Genomic DNA, 17,919 nt, shown 5'->3' on the forward strand with positions numbered 1-17,919 from the left:
CCCTGGGCGGAAGTCAAATAATGAAATAACCTAAGAATATTAGCATTCAACATTCTAATTATGAAAGTTTTACACAATGGTTTATTAGCAAGTAAACTGAGATTCATAACACTTGAGCCTGCGGATTACTTCTAGATCTGTTTATGAAGAAATCTCAAATGTGGTCAGACAAAATCATGCCTAAAAGCTACATCAAAATGCTACGGTCGAAAGAATTTTAAGAATATGAGGAAAAAAGTATTTTACATCCAAAAAGTTGGTAATCATTTTTTCCTTAAATAAAAACAACTGTGTGTAGTCAAGACTTTCCAATAATGAAAAAGTAGCGCTTCTATTTAATGGAAAATGACAGGAAAAGGACGATGGATTTTGGTGAGAAAATATGGCAATATTTCTAGATAATATTTCAATTGTATGAGGTTATTTTTGATGATTTTTGTTATGTGTCACAGCTGTAGCTGCAGTAAAGGTTTTATAACCATAAAATAGTTTTTGAGGGTTGGATTGATTCCGAACGCTGAAGGTGTCGCTAGGAAATTCACGGACCGCCACTAGGTGAGTTTTATCCAGACAGGACAAATATATCTAGCAATTTCTCACAACCGTGAATGCTAAAATAAATAAAAAGTCCAAGAAATAAGTTTGTGTGTTAGGCCAACAAACCTTAGAAGGATCCATGACTTCTGTGGGCATCTATAGCATTCTTCCATCCTCCTGTTAAGACTCACACTAATTAAGAGGACTTCAAGAGGGTCAACGATACATAATTCAGGAGGAAAATCGATGATCCCAGCATTTGCAATCATCACACGGCGTGGAGTTGCTCTGCTGCCTCATTGATTATTTTCTATTCTGGGCATCAAGGTTCTCTTCACATATTGCCTACTCCGGGGCGAGCAATCCATCTGAAGTCTTAACATGGCCCTGAGCATCTCTGCCAGTGCATGAACACAAGCTTCTGGAATAGAGATGTACCACTAATGTGTGTGAACAGCTTTGGCGCTTCTCAATGGTGAGCAGATGTAGCTGCCAGCTGAGTCTATTAGTCAATGCAGCAGAATTAAGAGTGTCCGCTCGACTATTAATTTGCCTGATTGGGAGAGGCAGAGGTAGTGGCACATTTGTAAAGACAGGTGAGAGGACCAATGCTGCATGTGTGCTACAAAAATGAGACATCGTTGCAAAAGAAAGAAAGGGGAGAAAAAAAACATTACATTTTACAACAGCAGAACAGTAGACAAGTGGTTAGCTGCATATATACATAATAATGGAAGGAGAATGGGATACATTGGATTTCTTGGATTTGTCTATAGTTTTAGTATGAGTTTAAAGTCCCAATATGATCTGAGGGTGTTATTTCAATTGATTGGACATCCCAGAGCCAAAAAAACAATGACATGAGAAACAAAGTGTCACCGAAAGTATAATATTTTCAGAGAATAAGTTATTAGTTTTTCAATCACTATGCTTGCTTCTAGAGTCAAGTGGGGTAAATGACAAATATGTAACTTACCATAATATGAATTAAAATATTTGTATTTTAATGGACATTTTGAGATCCTATTACAATACCTTTTTGTTTGTTGATCATCTGTAGTCGGTTGGTATTCGCTGCAGAGCTTGTTCCCCTACACTGGTTGACTTTATTCCTAAAAATCAAACTGTAGGAGGGGGAAAAAGGACAAAGAGACAGCTTTTTTTTCCACATGAACTGAGGTGTTTTTACTGCATTTCAACAACATAACGAATCTGCCTCTTACACAAACAGAACTCACATCATCCTCGACAAACGCATAAAAACGCTGGCAATAAAAAGCACCCAGTTAATGCTCCGACGGGTCAATACGACACACAATGGGCGCAGATGGGATTGACAATACTGTAGTGGTAGTAGGGTCCACTGGCACAGAATCACTGCAGGTACACCTAACCACTTGACGATTATACTGGCACACCTAATAACCTGTCTGTCACTGCCAGGCATGTGATGCTGTGATACCGCGCCAGAGCGGGAAAAAAAGTTAGAACGGGACATACATACTTGCCTTAGGCGGGCTAAGGTCCAAAATTCATACCTCTGTGGTCTCCTTCCAACCGCCTACACTTCGTTTGTACTTTTTGTCCACATAAAAAAAATCTCTGTTAATTTTTGAAATATGCAAGTCATACATATCCATTTCGATAGATGTACTCTTTTTTCTTTTTTTTTTGTTTTAAAGTCAGCATACAAGGTAAGCTAGGTGACTATATATGAAGACAACGACTAGAACTTTCACAGCACTGGCATTGGTTAATTTTAAATACAGTACTCAAGCATTGTTAGATTAAGAAAATAACAGAATAAAAGAAATGGAAACATAATACCCCAAAACAAATAAGCTACAAGTTGGTTTTGCTCCTCTAAAATGTTTCAATGGCAAGATGTACATATTTGCTTTAACCATACCAACACAAGATGAATCTGGTGAGAATTATCAGTGTTGGACTTCTCTTACCATGCATTTGTCTTGAAATTGTCTTTTTTTCCTCTCTCCCAAACCAAGAATCAACTCATTATTAACGTGTAGAGATAGTGTTGTCTTCACATAGACTCAGGTAAAGCGTCTTTAAGTCGCTCGCTCCTTGGTGCACGTCCACCCTATTGCATGTTGACAGGTTATGCAGGATACAGTGGCTATCGTGTGGTAAAGCTTGTAAAAGGAAAAGATAAGTTTGATTAGTTACATTTTGTGTTCAGGCATGGGATTGTTAGGGGCTGTTAGTGTGCCCGACAGAAAAGAGGGGATGTCAGCTTTTGGATGACAGCCTTTGAATCCATGCAGACCTGAATGGTGGTGCAGTCTGGGTTCGATTTATATTCAGTGGCAGTGTGATTGTTAGGGGCTGTGAGTGGTTGTCTGTCTTATAACAGGACATTATGTAAAACTATCATTTCAACAGCAGTAACAGGTAGGTGGAAGGACAGTGATTAAGATCTTGACCTTTGTCCTATCAGGAAGTTGTGTCATATCTGGCAATTAGTATGAAGAATTCATTCTTTTTTTTGTGTGTGTACATTATACTGATCATTATTGTAATATTTAGTCTGATGCATTTTGTGAACTTTTACCATTTTGGAAACGTGGTTTGATGTTGCCAGATCCTTAAATTCAGCCCTTAATAAGTAAATCGAGTTCAGTCTTTATCCTTGAGCAAAATTGACTAACAACCGGATCAAATATGGTTAAAAAGTATACATGTGGCTATCTTAAAATGTAAAATTAAAACAAATTCCGATATGTAGTCATTACATTATTGAGTGCTTTAGTCGTTGAGTACATTTAAGTACAAAAATACTCCATATCTTCCCAAAAATGTATTTCTAGTTGAACTGCGTTTTAAAACTATGCAAAAACCTTGTTGCTGCTTTCTTTTGACATGTCAGGGTTAATTTTGATGTTAATATCTATTTGCAGGATGGGAATATTTTCACCCATAATTGTTTTTATTCTAAGAGGGTCCACTTAGTGTTGTATCAATGTGAACTAGGTCAGAATGACTGTCAGCAATGATAAATTGCCCTTGTAATTGTAGCCATATTTTGTATTTTTCTAACATGATGCTGACGCAAATGAAGTTATCTTTCCTCTCTTTGTCTTTGTTTCTGTCTTCTACTCTTAGGTAGGGAACTGCAAGAAACCAGCCCCTGCCAAAACTTGTATTTTTTTTTCCTAGGGCACACCTAAAAGGAAAATATCCCAGAAATGGACAGGGATTTCCTCATCCTCTTTCCTTTACAATCTCATTGTGGAGGGTTTTGGGTCCGAGTTACATGGAGAAAAACGGTGGATTTGGAAGCTCTTTGGAAGAAGTTTAGAAGAAGTTCACCGGGTCCAGTCCGTCCTCCGACAGCTGTTGCAAGGCACTTCGAGCAGCCTGAGAAGAGAGGGAAGAACAGATGGTCGAGTGAATGCACAGGGAGGAAGAGCGCCATTGAGTGGGAGGAGAGTGAGTGTCACCCTTCAGCTGCTTTTCAAATAACACTTAACTCTGGGAAAGACAATGCCAGCAGGACACTTTCCCTTCACTCACTGTTGTCTTTGGCTCCTCTGTTCTGCCTGTTTGTCTAGCGTTATTGGCTTAACATTTCCACTTTACGTTGTTGCTGCCAAGTCAGTATGAGCAAGTGACATCTGTATTCTTGACAGTCACACCTAGATAAACAGCAGCAGCTGTAATGAGTTAGATTAGATGGAATTCTCGAGGAAATTCAAAAAATAAATAAAATGATGCCACTTAATTTGAATTATCATAGATTTTGTCACTGTATAGAAAAAGACAGTCTCACCACCCCAGATCGACCATGCCTGACCGCAAATAACAAATTATGTGTATGATTGAAACCTGATAAATATGTAACTAAGGGGAAAAATAATTGCAGGTGTCCCAAGGAAAAAATCAAGAAAAAGCAACAACAACAAAAAATGGAATAGGGGATATTAGAACGGGTAAATCTACAAATCGTGTCCCAAGACCATTTAGCGTCTGATAACTAAATTGATTTTATGACTACAACATATTAAGTGTATTTAAGTTAAAGATAGTGGCTGAATTCAACACAACAACAACAACAACAAAAAATCCAAAATGCTACTGGTAGTATGAAAGGTTATAAACATTTACCATACATATTTTTCATTTTTCATTACTCGAGGCTTGTTAAAAAATGTGCTAAAGGTAGCTACTATGAAGACCTGAATAATAGTAGGCACTGGAATAATAGTAGGGAGTGAAAAATTCCAAATGAATTAATAATAGTAGGCACCGGAATAATAGTAGGCAGTGGAAAATTCCAAAAATAATGAATATTGGTAGTAGTAGTAGGAGTACTATTATTCCAGTGCCTACTATTATTAATTCATTTGGAATTTTCCACTCCCTACTATTATTCCAGTGCCTACTATTATTCGGGTCTTCATAGTAGTACTTTTGTGATGTTATATCAGAGCCTAATGTCATCACTGTCATATTTTACTACAGAAAATTATGCAGCCATGTATGCCCAGTTGCAGGTAAACAAATAAAGTGGATTGCAACTCGAGCCTACTGTATGTCCTCATACATATCACCAAATACAGTAAGTAGTACATCACTCTCTTAAAGCTATCATGTAGTAGGAGCCAAGCCTTGGACTGGAGGTAAGAAGAAAAAAATTGCCAACACCTGGGTTAAATTTCTCAAGTTGATAAAAGGAAAGAAAATCCTTCTATCAACAAAGTTTAGAGCGTCTTGAACACTTCCAGCTTGAAATCATAATCCTGGATGCACTTTGTGACAGATGATACTAGACGGGAAACATGTTTTTATATTGAATCGTGTTCGTTAATATCTATGTTTAAGTGCTGTGAATGAATAAAGAACATTTGAATTGAAAAAAAAAACAGTTGTAGATTTAAAAGATATTAACCCTACTGAACTGAAAAAGTTAATAATTTGATTGATGTCCAGTTATGTGCAGGCAGCAATCTTATCTACGTTTCCATGATTTCACACTATGCAGCAGATAGTTGACTTCTTTATCAGGTTCTTGTCAGAATCTGCCATGACACCACTGAGTTAATCTCTAACACCTTTGCCACGTGTCGACGGATTGATTCATGATTTACAACGTAATATTTTGGTGTGAACAAACTACGTTGTTATTTTTCAAGGACAATATCATTTTTAAACTTTAAATGCAAGCATAAATTATCGTAAAGTAAACTCTTTTTTTGTAGTGTTTTTGAAAGTGCATGTTAATGAATAAGCCTGACTCGTCTAACACTTAATGTAGCTTAAAATATTTTTTAAGGTAAAAGTAAGGTATTAAAATGACATTTTTATTTACAGTGTCACCACAAACTGACTTTAAATGCTATTCAGCAAACTAAATATAGGGTTATTGCAAGGCAAAAAGGTGCATCAGGTGAGGTGTGAAAATAAATTGGATCAAAAATGCTGTACTATATAATTTAGAACCATTATCTGTCAGTGTTTTGGAATTATAAATAATTTGACGAGAAAATGCTTACATCATAATTTTGTTGGGTTAAGAATAGATGCGTTATTTTATTATTATTATTTTAAAGGCAAATGGAAAGAGAACTTTCAAGATTGGCATTTGTTTCCCCTCGAAGACAAACTAATTTTTGCCATTGATTCCTGTGTGGACTAATTGACATTGCTCCTAATGGTCCAGCCACTCAGTTGAATCACAAATTAAAACCAACTGAGGGCCACTTCTAGAAACAGGCTCTTTAAGTGCCAAGATAAACAGCCCGTCTTGATGTTGTCCATGGTCTGTCATGACACACATCCTTTCACTATTCAAATGAAGAGGACCAGATGAGCTCCCATTTTCTCAGTTTCCACTCCAAGTGTGGGCTAAATTAGGGAATCTCCTTATCGAGTTGACACCACAAATTGGGCATGGTGGAGCAAATTTAACACCTGTCCTCCTTGTACTTCCATACTACATACATCAACTGAATAGAAGCTGTATTAACATTAACTGCATGAATTTCAACGGCCTCTCAACTCTGTTTTCAGTGAATCACGTTAAATAAGGCTCATTAAACCTCAATAATACAGACCACCTACCTACACGGCATGCAATGGAATCTATTTACTATTATCTAATAAACTAGTGCATGGTCCCAACTTAAAAAAAAAAAAAAAAAAATCTTTATATTAACAGAACTCTACTTCTTTATTTTAAGATTAATAATATATCTAAATTTCACATAATACATGTGTGCCAGTAAATCTCCATGGAATTCAATGGTAGTGGGAGTATAACACCAAATATATCATAAAGCTTGAGTAAAAAAAAAAAGTGTTTTCATATTATGAGAAAGCTAAAAAGGGAAACATAATTTATAACTGAACAGAGCAAAGGTCGAAATCTGGCTTTTATCCATCAAACTGACATAACAAAATATGTCAGACTCGCAAGATTTGTAATAACATGTTAAGACAGATTTGAAAAATTGCATTTTGGGGACTTATATTTTTTATTTTAATAAAAATAAAATCAAGGAAATTTAGTATGGAAAATGTTAGTTTTTAATCAAATGAATAATGTAACAATTTTTACTCTTAGGGCATCCAATTTAAAAATGACCATGAAGGTCATCAATAGTACCGTGTGCCTATGGATGACAGTGACATTCAATAACTATTACAACAAGAAATGTACCAAAATTAACTATTAGGGGAGTAATAAACTGTAATAAATTTAACTAGCTAACTTGTATTTATTCATCAGGTTTTGGAGCCTTTTCTCCTTATGTAAATAGTAGAAGCCCATCTGTTTTGAGGGTGGGTGGTGGGTGTAAGGAGATAAACAACCATAAATCAGAGGCTTGACGGTTGCAGAGCTGCTGATATACGACAGGCAGGCATAAGGGCCAGGGCAGTCAGTCTACGGCCCATAGTACAAAAAAACTGAGGAAATCTGTGGGAAGGACCACATGATTGTTCTAATGAGATAAAATGGGCATCATCAAAAGCACCCATTGGACTTAATGCAACAGGTTTTAAAATAAACTCCAAAGTCTGCGTTATCTCTGTAGCCCAAACTTGTCCATCACTTTTACAATATAAAAATGACTGGAAACACAAAAGGTACAATTAACTAGAATAGATAAATAAAAACACTGGGAGAAGAAACCCTATTCACCTCTAATAAGCAATGATTTAGATTACAGAATTTTTTTTTACCTCAAAATACAAATAAAAAAGATGTTTGCTCATCAACCAAATTTGAGTTTGGTTGACTGAAATTTCTGTTAATTTAGTGACTCTAGATGTGTCAACTGCACATTTTCTGCAATCTTATGCAAATTTTAACTAGGTCTTAATGCTCCCTGGAGTCATTTGGAGACAGAAATGTTAAAAGTTTGTCTTTCCATAATTTTCAAGACATCTCGTTGTCCAAAGACACTTGAGATAAGCTCTAGTTCACTTGTCATGTAGATGACAATTTTTGCATTAAACTTAATTATATTTGCTGAACAAACAAAACACCTCTCTTGTCCCTGTGTGCTTTGAAATCAAAGCAGTTTTAGTCGGACAAAAAGTTTCGGTTCAACTGTTATATCAATTGGCGAACTATAAAAAATGACTGCACTGATTCAAATCATTTGAATCAACATCCATATTTTGCCCCTTTTCTGTAGCCTTTAACATTAACACAAGATTGTGAAACAAGAATACTGGCCTGCTAAATTGGATGTCCTTGATTTGTCAACTTGCCCACCAGCTCAAAACCCCTTAAGTACTGAAGTAAGTCTCATTAGTCCCTCTTCACCTAGTCTCCTTCCACACCCCAACTTAGATAACAAACCGGCACTCACCCTGTGCCCACCACCTCACACATTGGCTCACTCATCCATCTATTTAGCTTCTCCTAGTTCAAAGGCTTAGACAACCGGCGGTCAAATGGGCCATTGGCATGTGAGGACGGGGCTGCAAACATAGCCGGCCGGGTTCCTGAGGTGGAGTGACAAGAGCGGCTCATTTTTCTGGGCCTGCTGCTCTGTTAATGGCTTCCCCAACAGAGGCTTTGATTCCATCAACGGCTTAGCCAAACAAAAGCCTAGTCTCCCAGGAGTCCGATGCATCGGCCTGATGGATCTAATGGATTGTTAGATCACATTGACCCAGACAAATCGGACTCCTGTGTCAGTTCTCACTGCAGGACTGCTGGGTTCGAGTGAACCATGGAAGACAGGCAAAGTTAGGCTGGCTAAAGAGATAGGGGGGGAAAAACAGGGAAAAGAAGCTAGGTCCGGTAGTGAAACATAGTTTGCAAAGATTGTTGAGAATAAAGAGAATTGAATAGGAGAGAATAAAGAAAATGTTCAGTTCTTAAAGAGTCCAACTAATTCAATATTTGGTTGGGATGGAAAATATATATAATATTTTAAGCTACAACAGACCTTGGTTTCTTATTGTGAGATTTTTTTTGGAGATGATTGACATCCGGGTAAACAAGTCAAACTTCAACGAAGGAAGCTCCCCACCCTTCCCGAGTCTTACAATCAAACTGTCAAAGTCCTTATGTTGAACACCTGCTGTTCCACCAGTGTTTTGTTGGTGGTCTCAAGAAGTTATCAAGTTGTGGTCAGAATCTCCAAAAGGAGGGCGATAATATACATCAGTGATGTATCCTATTTACAGCATACATTTGCATACAGACTCTCCAGACCAACTTTTTTGTAAATAAGAGCTACTTAATGAGTATTAATGACCACGAAAGGTTACTAGTTGAATATCTGACATACATATCCAGATGCATTCAAATGGTTACAGCTTATGTAAGCATGAATATGTTAAATAAAGGATGTAGACCTGAGCAGTGTAGTGTAATTTATTGATGGAAGAGTATTTATTTTGTTAATATTAGACAGCAGTGATTAATTAGCATAAAAAACTAATCTTTTGCCACTCCATTTGTATATACATCTCTAATAACAACTAACCTTCTGAATAATGGTACAGTTGTTGTTTCAGAGGCTTGCGGCAAAGTGGGAGGGCCGTTTAACATGAAAAGCATCTAAGAACGTTTCAGATGAGGAAGATCCAAGGGATGTCCGCTAGACTAAACAATGACCCGAGTGGATTTCAAACAGGGTGCTTTAAAGAGAGAAGACAGAAGCTGGAAAGTTGTCAAATGCGTTTTTTTTCCAGATCATTCTAAAGACGACTATATTGTGCTGTTTCCAAAAGGCCACATAAACCCGAAATGGATACCTGGGAGGAGGGTTCCCTGTCATCAACTATTTCCAAAGCAAAGCCATCACAAAACACTATAATGCTCATTATTTCTTTAACATATCTTCAAGTACCTTTTCCTTTGTCATAAATGCCGAGCTTCTTCTCTTTCCTTGGCTTTCATTTCCTACAAATTCCTTTTCTTTGCCCCAGCCCACATTTAGTATCTGGATCAAGATCACAGAAAATGTCCATGACAGCTCATGGAGAACACCTGTGTGTGCATAAGTGCTGCCAGAGTATGCATCCATTTGTTAATTTGGTGCGATATGTACATGGACTCTTGAGTAACTACAGAGAAAATGTATTCAGAGCTTCTCACCAAAATCACTTCCTCACTCCCTCTCCAGATTTCACATCCTCTGCCACAAGAGGCATTGATAAAAGAGGCAGTGTGTGCCACTGCCTGACATGACGTTAATTCCTCTGAAGCCCTTCTCATGTGCCGCCTCACTTTTTCTTTTCGTTTTATCTTCGAGGATTACCCGAGGCTTTCGTACAGCTGAACAAACTTCTCAATGAGGAAATGTATTTGATTCCAGCACACATTGCAGTTATGTGTGGATGCTGCCACATTACGGTGATGAGAAATCCCAAAGGGGATGGCATGCATATTTCCGTGCAGGCCTCTGGCCTTCTCGCATGCTAGCCGAGCTCGGCCGGTGGGTCCTTGAGGCTCCCCAGGGGAGCAAGTCTTCACTGACATGGGAAGCCATAAATAAGGGCCTGGGGCGAAGTGCCGTGTCATGCGTCATTTGGCCCGGAGAGGCCTGCTTTATCCCCTCCCATCATTGCGCTGCAGAGCATGGCACCTCCTAGGGCGTAATTCAGAACATATGGGCAAAGTACGAGGGCAGAAACGCATACCGCACTTCAGCCTTGTCAGACGAGCATCTGAGATGATACGCAGATACATCGCATAACAGCCTTCATGATAAGAGAGTAGCAATGGTATGTCTTGGTGGTAAGAAAAAAAACTAATTAAAAACAGACAATTTTGTCTCAAGGGATCAGCTTGATTTAATAGCATTTTATGTGTAAAAAAATGTAATCTTAACAACTCAGAGTTCTTCTCAATTTTTAAATATACATTGTGAAAAGCTTACTTAATTTTGATGTTAACACTGATTAACAAACAGTAAGTTACACATAGCTCAAATATTATACTTGTTTAAATGTAGTGTAAGTTAGACCATATCATTTTCTGGTTACATATTAATGAAAATATTTTTTAAATAAAATGTTTATTTTATAACGAGTTTCTGTGGGAAAAGATTCCTCCACACAGCAGCAATTTATTTATAGGTTTATTTGGAATTAACTTTATTAGAGATCCCTTTCGACATGTCACATGTTTAGCAGAACAGAGAACACTAACATTGAGCCAGGCGGGGCAGCCTCCATCCATATTCATTGTCTATATAAAGCTTGAGAAATGTTTATGAATGAATTTGCAAAATAATTTTGCTGGAAATGTGACATTAAACAATGTGTCCTAAACAAAACTGTCTCACAAACACAAGCGAGCTAGCTCTCCACCTGAGTGCCTTTACACACCAGATTTTTTTTTTTACTCCACAAATCACAAACAGCTTTGTCCAAAATATGTTTGTTCTGTTGAAATAACAAGCAAAACAAATAAATCCTCTTCCAAATTACGACAAAAGACAATTACAGGGTCTACCCACCTGTTTTCATTCAGACTTAGTTATGGTGAGTCTATTAGGTGTTTTCAATTCAAACGCCAAGTTAATTCATTATACGAGACGGGTTTATTATTATTTATATATTTGACATAATATTGGTGCATTAGCTCAGTAAAATTTGGGAAAGAGTGATGTAACACACAATCAGAGGACATTTGAACTATCATGGGATAGTGGATTTGGCTTTATGACTGAGCTCTATTTTTATTAAGTTTCCTTGGCGACTCAAAATTTGTGTTACATCACATCACATCCACCTGCAGAGATCAATGTGCTAGGCATGCCAAAGGGAGACGCTTCTACGTAAAATCCCGGCCTATTAAGACTAAAATTGCCCTTGGGGAAAAACAGAAAGCTGTGGGAAGAACGGCTGGTGTTCAGACACATTCTTTTTTTTCATCAGAGTGATACTGATCGGTCCCAAAGGGCGTCCTATATCTCTATTGTCAAGATGTTCTTGCCTTGACACTCCTGCTCATCCTTTGTTATACACAGTCATGGATGTTGTTGTCTGTCTACATGACAACAGCTTTTGGAGGCTGAAAATAGAAACTATTTAAACTGGTCTTCGAGAGAAAGTTTTGGACAGAAATATTTGATCTACTTTAAAAGGGTAAATCCCATCATTTGTAAAAGAAGTGTTCAGGTTTGTTCTTTCAAAGACTGGAACTCAAAAGTGCAGAATAGTATATATACTTCAGCACGAAAATATACATATTTACAACATCATGACTACTGTGTCCATAAATCTTCAGCTACTTAGTCAGAATGTAAGTTTTTTTTTTTAGCTAAATGTATTAATCAGCAAGAACTGGACATTTAAAAAAAATACATGTGACCTCATTATTGTTATAATTGGCTGAAAATGACAATAGCCTGAACCAAGAGTTGAGATCCAGAAGCGAAATTGTCAGACTGTCAAACATCTGTTTGTTGCAGGTATTCACATGTTTTAAACAAACAACATTCTATTTGCATGAAATCCAGAGAGAGTATTTTTTTAAAATGGTCGAGAGGATTTAATGGGGAAATTTACAGGTGTGGGTAAAGAGCAACTTGGGAATGTCGTCTATGGAAGGTTAAGATAAAGGGTAAGGTGAGAAGAGTTAAGTGTTTTACTGCCATCTGCATGCAATAATCCCTAAACTCCCCATCAGAAATGTTGTATTTCCCATGTCAGGAACATCAGTGAAAGTGGATGTCTGCTAGACAAGGACATCCGGTAACAAGATAGGACGAATGGTCAGTCAGCGTTTTACGCTTTCTTCCTCTCGTCTTTTCCTGTAGCGCCCTCCTTTCTATGTTGACGTTGAATCGCTTCATACACACAAGGGACAGGTCAATAAAACCTGTTGTGGTCTTTTATTATTTCCTACAGATTGTCACCAGACACGAGACTGTTTCTCCTTAATCTGTGTGCTCAACGTGTTTTATTTTGTAATGAAACTCAGGGAAATGGTTGGTAGCCCTGCTTATGTGTGACAGAGGTCGGTCGAGACCCACTGTGCTTAAAGGGAGCGCCTGAAATGTTATGAAAACCCTTGTATGTTTCCATAGCAACTGGCACTGTGCACTATAGACACAGATTATATATCAACCGTGTTTACAAAAAACAATACATTCCATTATGCTTCAAACTGAAAGAATGCATTTCGAGATACAGCTATTCCTTCTAAGCCTTCTCACAAGTATAATCAAGGGCTGTGTTAAATGGACTAAAATAAATTGAGATGAGATGAGGAATGTACGGCATTCTAAAATCATATCTCCCCTCTTTGAATGTTAAGGCAGCTCTGTATCCATGCTGGTTTAGAGAAATTGGGGGGCTCGGGAAAGAGCAATAAACAAGGAGAAATCTCAGCAGGAGCAAAGCAATATTATAGGTTACGTCTAAAAACAAGAAGAGACTGACGTAATGAACAAGCTCACTGACACACTGTCAATAGTTATTGCATATTTCCCGAAAATACTTAATGACATCTGAGGCATGACGTGAAATTGTTAGAGGAATTCATTTAACAAATGGTTTATTATTGTGGTTTGCAGTGGAGTATATCTAAAGTACACAAATTATGCTGACTGCATTTTAGCAAAAGAAGTGTACTTAAATGAACAAAAACATTGCTAGTTGTGATGCCGTGGTACCGAATATAAATATCAATACCCTGAATATGTGAAACTAATAATGCACTAAAAATTAAAGTGGTATACTGTAAAGGAGTTTTTTAATGAATTAGTTCTTTTCGTACAGAATGAATGAAAAATTAAAAGATTAAGTAGATTACTTTCATTTTTATTTTGTTTACCCATGTCAATTTTAACGTGTACAATCAAATATACTGCCAGCCTTATCAATCCTTCCAACTCTAAAAAAACAAGAATATTAACGCCTTACATGGTCTGCAGAAGCACTCATTTTTACTGTTACTAAGCCTCTTAGTGGTAGGGAGTATTTAATCCTTTGTGGGTATGTTTTTATGAGACACCTCACACCTTTTTACAGCATTGCAAACAGACAGTAAACACCAGGAAGGTGCTGCACTTTAACACGTGATTAAGAGCCAACTAATTGGATTGCAGATGGTAAAACTGTAAGGAGGACCGTAAAAGAGAGAAAGAGAAGGGGCAGGCCTGAGAGAAGGATCAGGGCACCCCAGGCTGCTGACAAATGATCGAGTTTGGGTTTCTCATTTCTGCTGCCTGACTCGAAAATGTAAATAGCAGACTTTCTACGGTCAAAAAAAAAGGGAAAGACTCCCCCCTAAGTCCACCATCCATTCCTCCATTCTTCTCCTCTCATGCCGTGGTTGGTCGCATGAAACAGAGGTCAGGGTACTAATGGAAGACCTCATAGCCTTGTGTGCTTCTAGAAACAACCCCCCTGGTCCAGTCTCTCTTATAAATCAAGCCAGCTTCATTGAGAATGTCAGAATCCTCTGATGTTCTAGCCACGTCTCATTTCAAAGTCCTCCTAAAGGCTCACACGGTTCCACATTTACTCGGTGGGCACAAGGGAGAAATGTGTGTTTTGTGTGCCTGCGTGTGTGAGAGTTTGAATGAGATGATGAAAAAAAAAAAAAAGATTCAAAGAGATATAAATCCAGGACTGTTTGGAAGAAAATGTCCCAAAGGAAAAGGAGAAACTGGAAGAAAAATGCTTTTGTTTTGTTTGTTTTGTGTGCATGTGTTTCTTTAAAGAAACTTTACCACAATAGTTTTCACCCTTTAAAGCTTTCAACATACATCACATAATTTCAGCAGTGATGACAATAGTGATTGTGAATGTACGTCCCTACATGGACCTATTTCAGATTAAGTGCCATTTTATGAAGTGCACATTTTACGAAGATTGCGGTATAAAGGTGAAGGGAGTGTCAAGATAATGACTTTCTATCGCTTCCCCTTGAATGTGCACTGAAAAACAAAGCCAGATGATATTACATACACATGGATACATTCTTCAATAGTGGTTTGGCATTAAAATCCTTCTTACCAGCACCACAAAAAAACAAAAAATTAAAATAAAAAATTGCGGAATTGACTTTGAAAGCACCTTACAAAAGTCTGATGTCCCGGAATATGACTTTGGATAGAGCCCTGAATATTTTGTCCAGAACTTCAAACTAATTCATTGTCTAATGGCCAAGTCTTGCTAAAATATATTGTAATGTCAGTGTTGTGGTACATGAAAAGGATATATTGAAAATGTGCGCATGTGTCTTTAATCTGTTATAAAACCGAGTGTGTTTGGGCAATTTTAGTAAATATACATTTACAATTTAATAACGAAAGCAGTAGAGCTACCCCTTTGGCGGGGAATGCGGTTTTTTTTTAACTCACTGTATGCAGCAGATTCAAGTTTTGCAAATGATTTGTTCTCAATGGCCTTTTGTGTATAAATAGAGATTAAATAACCTTGGTGGGGACTGCTGAATTTCTTTTACTCACTGTATGCAGCAAGTTCAGTTTTGCAAATGATTTGTTCTCAATGGCCTTTTGTGTATAAATACAAATTAAATAATAAATAAACATTTTCACCATTACAGCCTGCCTAATGCAAATAATGTATGTTCAGCGTAGAAGCATAATTTGCAAAGTAAATAACTCCAAACAATCACTCCTGTCATAGGCATTATAAAACCACTACATGCAAAGCACAAATATGGAAAAATGGCAAAAAAACTGAATTTGAACCTAACATGATGTTACTGGTTTTCATCGCGTTTTAAAGATGCCACCATTGCCTCCCTCATCTGATGTGTTGTGTTTTTCTGAATGGAAAAAAAGCCTTCCATATTGCATATCGCAATGAGCACATTGTTTGCTTGTGACACAATTGCACGTGACCGAACTCTCAGTCTTGAACAAAGAAATTAAAAATTCAAATAATAATAAAACACTGACAACATGTCTCCCAAAATGTACCATTTCCACATATTGAAAGATTCGCCAGACGATGTAGATACTATTGTGAGGCAGGCGGGCAGACATGCACCCATACAACGTTTACACAAACTCCAGGAGTGTGTGACACCTCCGTCGTAACTAGTGTTAACCCCCGATGTGGCTGTTGTTTTTGAGTGTTTCAAAATGTCTGCTGTTTGAGGCCTGAGAATGCGTTAACATCCAGATGAGAGGAAGGCGGCGCCAGCGGGGGAGCCAGGCAGGGGTTGGAGGTAGAGGGGTGTCTCAGACAGACAGAAAAACATTCCCCAGTCGTTACGCTCATCTCCATAACTCAGTATGCTGCCACAAAGCGCCGATCCCAGCGCGGGAGTTTAATGACTGGACTGCCCCACTCTTAGCGCTGCTACATGCGGCTGAACAGCGAGAGTCACTTTGGGCCTGATTCATGACTCCAGATAGCGTCCTTTAACATTGATTGAGTGGAAAGAATAAGATTTACACCTTTCTGGCTGGGAGGCAACTTACAAGGTAGTAAAATTTGAGTGATGTCCTTCAAATTCTCAGCAAAACCACAAAAAAGACACTAACAGGCCAGTGACCTCACTAGAATCCAAATTTGTCCATGAAAAAAAGACAGCCTGATAGTCACATGTTGGATAATTTCCTATGGTGAATGGCAGGCAGACTGCAGGGAAAACAATGTCCTTGGCCAGGAATAATGACAACCACCAACAGTGGCCACTGCGTGACTGTTGTTCTACCAGTTTTACATGCCTCTTTGCATTCTTGTCTATTGTGGAGACTTGTAGAGCTCCAATTACTGTCAATGTTTGATGAAAATATGAAACGTTGTGATGACATCTTTGAAGTTGTGAACAATGAAAAATAAATGTGTTTAAATTTAGAACTTTAACTCGAAGAAATCCATGACATTGTAGGCAGTCGATGTCAGGACTGATTTGTGATCCAGTTTTTGTTCATGTTCTTTGAAGGAACTTAGGTACTTATACAGTTCATAAAATCCTACCTACTCCCCAAGTTTGTCTATAAAATCCCCTTTTGATAGAGGCTTTGCATCAGACACACCTCTTTTACAATGTTCCATGAGATGCAGATATTCGCTTGTTCATTTCAGAGGGATCCCATGACATGTATGCTGTTATCACAGCTGCTGTCTTTCAATTACATACGTATGTCAGTTTGTAGCACAACGTCATGATGATACAAATCTTTTAAGAAGTGCAGGTGGCAAGTTGAAATGAAATATTCACACATCACATTATTCAATAAGAAAAAGGGAGGAAACTTTAGGGAAGCTAAATTGTTGAAAATAAAACAAATGTTACGTTGTAAATTGGGGGGAGAAAAAAAATGACACCTACATTGGTTGCCTAATCCATTCTTTTCCTTTAAAAGGGGCGAATAAGGGTGATGATTAAGGCAGTGCAGTTTGGTAACAAAACAGCTAATACAGACACTCCCTTAACAACATCCTCTTCAGCTCAGGTTGTCAGTGCAGACTGTCGACATATATTTCTAATACTTCTCAGAGCAAAATAGAAATGGAATTTTTGCATTTTTTTCATGAGAAAATGACTGTGTAGTGACTCAACAAAATATAAACTATCAAATTCAGTAAAGCACTCGTGAGGTGATAGTCGGACTTTAAGTGTTTTTATGTAAATGTGTTAAAGGACAGCTTAGGGAAATTAAGAAAATCAAAGTAGTTTATTAATATACCACACAATCGTATATAGAAACAAAAGGGCCAGTAAAGCTTTGCCGTCAACTTTGTGTGGTAAATGTCATTACAGCAGGAAGGAAAGTTTGCAGCATTTTATGTTTATGCGACTGTGCAACAAGGCTTGCAATGAATTCATTTCACTTGGAGCTCACAATTGAAAGTTTGCGTCTTTGCTCCCTGGCTTCACCATCAGCGTCAAAACGCAGTGCCAATCCACAACAATTGTTTGAATGTCACCATGTATTTGGCTCATAAGAATCGTCATTC

At 37.7% G+C, this 17,919-nt stretch overlaps 1 protein-coding gene across 2 annotated transcripts in view; it reads right to left on the bottom strand.

Annotated features, from left to right (window-relative positions):
• Window positions 1–1,694: 1,694 nt before the first annotated feature.
• The window catches only part of stau2 (staufen double-stranded RNA binding protein 2), a 63,431-nt gene continuing 47,206 nt past the window's right edge, over window positions 1,695–17,919 (bottom strand). For both annotated transcript variants that reach the window (XM_077736143.1, XM_077736144.1), the window contains one exon: window positions 1,695–3,915. In XM_077736143.1, the coding sequence (XP_077592269.1) occupies window positions 3,853–3,915 (63 nt within the window). In that variant the 3' untranslated portion in view covers window positions 1,695–3,852. The remainder of the gene's footprint in view (window positions 3,916–17,919) is intronic.

This window comes from Stigmatopora nigra, chromosome 16 (genome assembly GCF_051989575.1).
Source record: "Stigmatopora nigra isolate UIUO_SnigA chromosome 16, RoL_Snig_1.1, whole genome shotgun sequence".
NCBI lineage: Eukaryota > Metazoa > Chordata > Actinopteri > Syngnathiformes > Syngnathidae > Stigmatopora > Stigmatopora nigra.